At 39.5% G+C, this 1,898-nt stretch overlaps 1 protein-coding gene across 1 annotated transcript; it reads left to right on the top strand.

Annotated features, from left to right (window-relative positions):
- Positions 1–6: 6 nt before the first annotated feature.
- LOC116378590 (macrophage-expressed gene 1 protein-like) lies at positions 7–1,579 on the top strand (the record flags this gene model as incomplete). The annotated part of the gene is made up of 1 exon (XM_031840484.1): positions 7–1,579. A coding segment is annotated over one exon (669 nt), but the record flags the coding sequence as incomplete, so codon positions are not given.
- Positions 1,580–1,898: the final 319 nt, after the last annotated feature.

The raw sequence follows: 1,898 nt of genomic DNA, 5'->3' as shown, positions 1-1,898 counted from the left end.
GGAGGCATATACAGCCCCTCCCTCCTAAACCCCGTCACTAATGCAAAAAGTTGTCCCCAGAGCTTCATTCCAGTAAAGTTTCTCTCAGATGGCCAAGTGATCTGTGTGAGCAACGACTATGAAATTGGCAGCAGATACTCAGTGCCATTCGGAGGCCTCTTCAGTTGTCAGTCAAACAACCCACTGGCAGTAAATCAGCATCGCTGCCCTCCTAAGTTCAGTCAGCACCTCACCACAGTGAGCGACGGCTGTGAAATTCTTTACTGTGTCCAGTCAGGGCTGTTCACAGGTGGGCAGCTGCTTCCGGTCCATCTGCCACCTTTCACTAAACCTCCACTTGTCAGCATGCATGCCACAAATACAGTTATGGTCATGACTGAGGGAGATATGAGCTGGATCAGAGTGGGGCAGACCAAGGCGTGGAAAGTGGCCAAACCAGAGGAAATCAAGGAAATGGTTCGGAAGCTTAACCCGGAAATGAATCAGATGTCTAGTGGTGAAAAGGCAGGGGTAGCCTTTGGGGTGATCGGTATGATGGCGCTGGTGGTCATAGCGGCAGTAGTCCTGGTGAAGAGAAGGAGGAGGCTGTCTGGGTTGAGGCCAGCTAGCGGCTATGAGGAAATACGTGGTGAGGTGGAACGTGATGAAGGAGAGAGACAACAAGATGAGGCTTGAGAAAAAACACAGATAAGAAACACTTTTTAGAACGGCTGCTCGTGCCGCTCAGTTGGGTTGTAACCCAGCTCTAGCTTAACATTTACCAGCACATATGTTTATGTTTTTAGTGTTTCACAAATAAGTGTCTGATTAAAGGGTTTTAAAATGTTTGTGAAAAGAATGCCTTTGACCTTCCTTAATTTTTGAGAGTCCACACATAGTTTAAAGACTTGACCCCAAGAGATGGAGGTTCATTTTGGTGTGACAGATTTGGATTTTAACTAGAAATCACTATGATGAATCTCACAGAAGCAGAATATGTTGTCTAGTTTGAATCAGTTGGACTTTGCATTAATTATCCTTATTCTTTTGAAATGTATATGAAACCAATCAGTAATTCACATTTCAACAACTGCTATGCATATTAAATATATAACAACACATTTATTGGAAGACATTTTTTTCCTGTTATCACGATGTGTACTTAGCAGAAGTAAACTTCATCATACTATGTTAGCTCTAACAAATGTGACTCCAGAGCCATGTGCCTTTGAAATCACCAAATAGCTCAACGCAGAAGTGCTTTCCCAAAGGCCGGAGAATCAATACTGCCCTCATGAGGCCAAGATGCCTAATGTCACGTAGTACATCAACATGGTATACCCCGTTTAAAAACCTTAAATTATTTTGAAACATTTTTACAATGTTTCAAAATAATTTTTTACAGATAATTGATTAACATTTTGTGAAGCCTTATTTTAAAATATGTGAATAAAAGAAGCATTAGATTAATGATTTTCTATGTTTGGTATATAATGTTTTGTTTTACGTTGCTAAAATTGAAAGGATTTATAAATGTATGTCAATGAAACTCTTCTGCACGGCACTTAACTACTAATTAAAGTTGTGTACAACAATTTAACGGATCTATATCTTCATGTTTATATTGTATTTATGCTTGGTATGTCTTACACATATCTCAGTCAGCGTTATCTTGAACAAAATAATCATCATTGTAACAGATCTGAGTTTTTTTTAAACTTGCAAACTAAATAAATGGAGTTAAATCTTTTGAGCTAAATCCAAACACATGATGACTGTAATTGTATCTACACCACGCAGTGTTGATGTTTATACAATATGCAAAACTATCAGCTGACGTGAACTCAAACGTTCAAGGTTGCATAAATCTGTAAACGTGGCACCGAAGCAGATACTGGTCCTCTAAATAAAACAACGCT

Source organism: Anarrhichthys ocellatus, unplaced genomic scaffold (assembly GCF_004355925.1).
Source record: "Anarrhichthys ocellatus isolate YVR2014 unplaced genomic scaffold, GSC_Weel_1.0 scaffold2850, whole genome shotgun sequence".
NCBI classification, from domain to species: domain Eukaryota; kingdom Metazoa; phylum Chordata; class Actinopteri; order Perciformes; family Anarhichadidae; genus Anarrhichthys; species Anarrhichthys ocellatus.
This window is presented reverse-complemented; position numbering and strand designations above follow the sequence as displayed.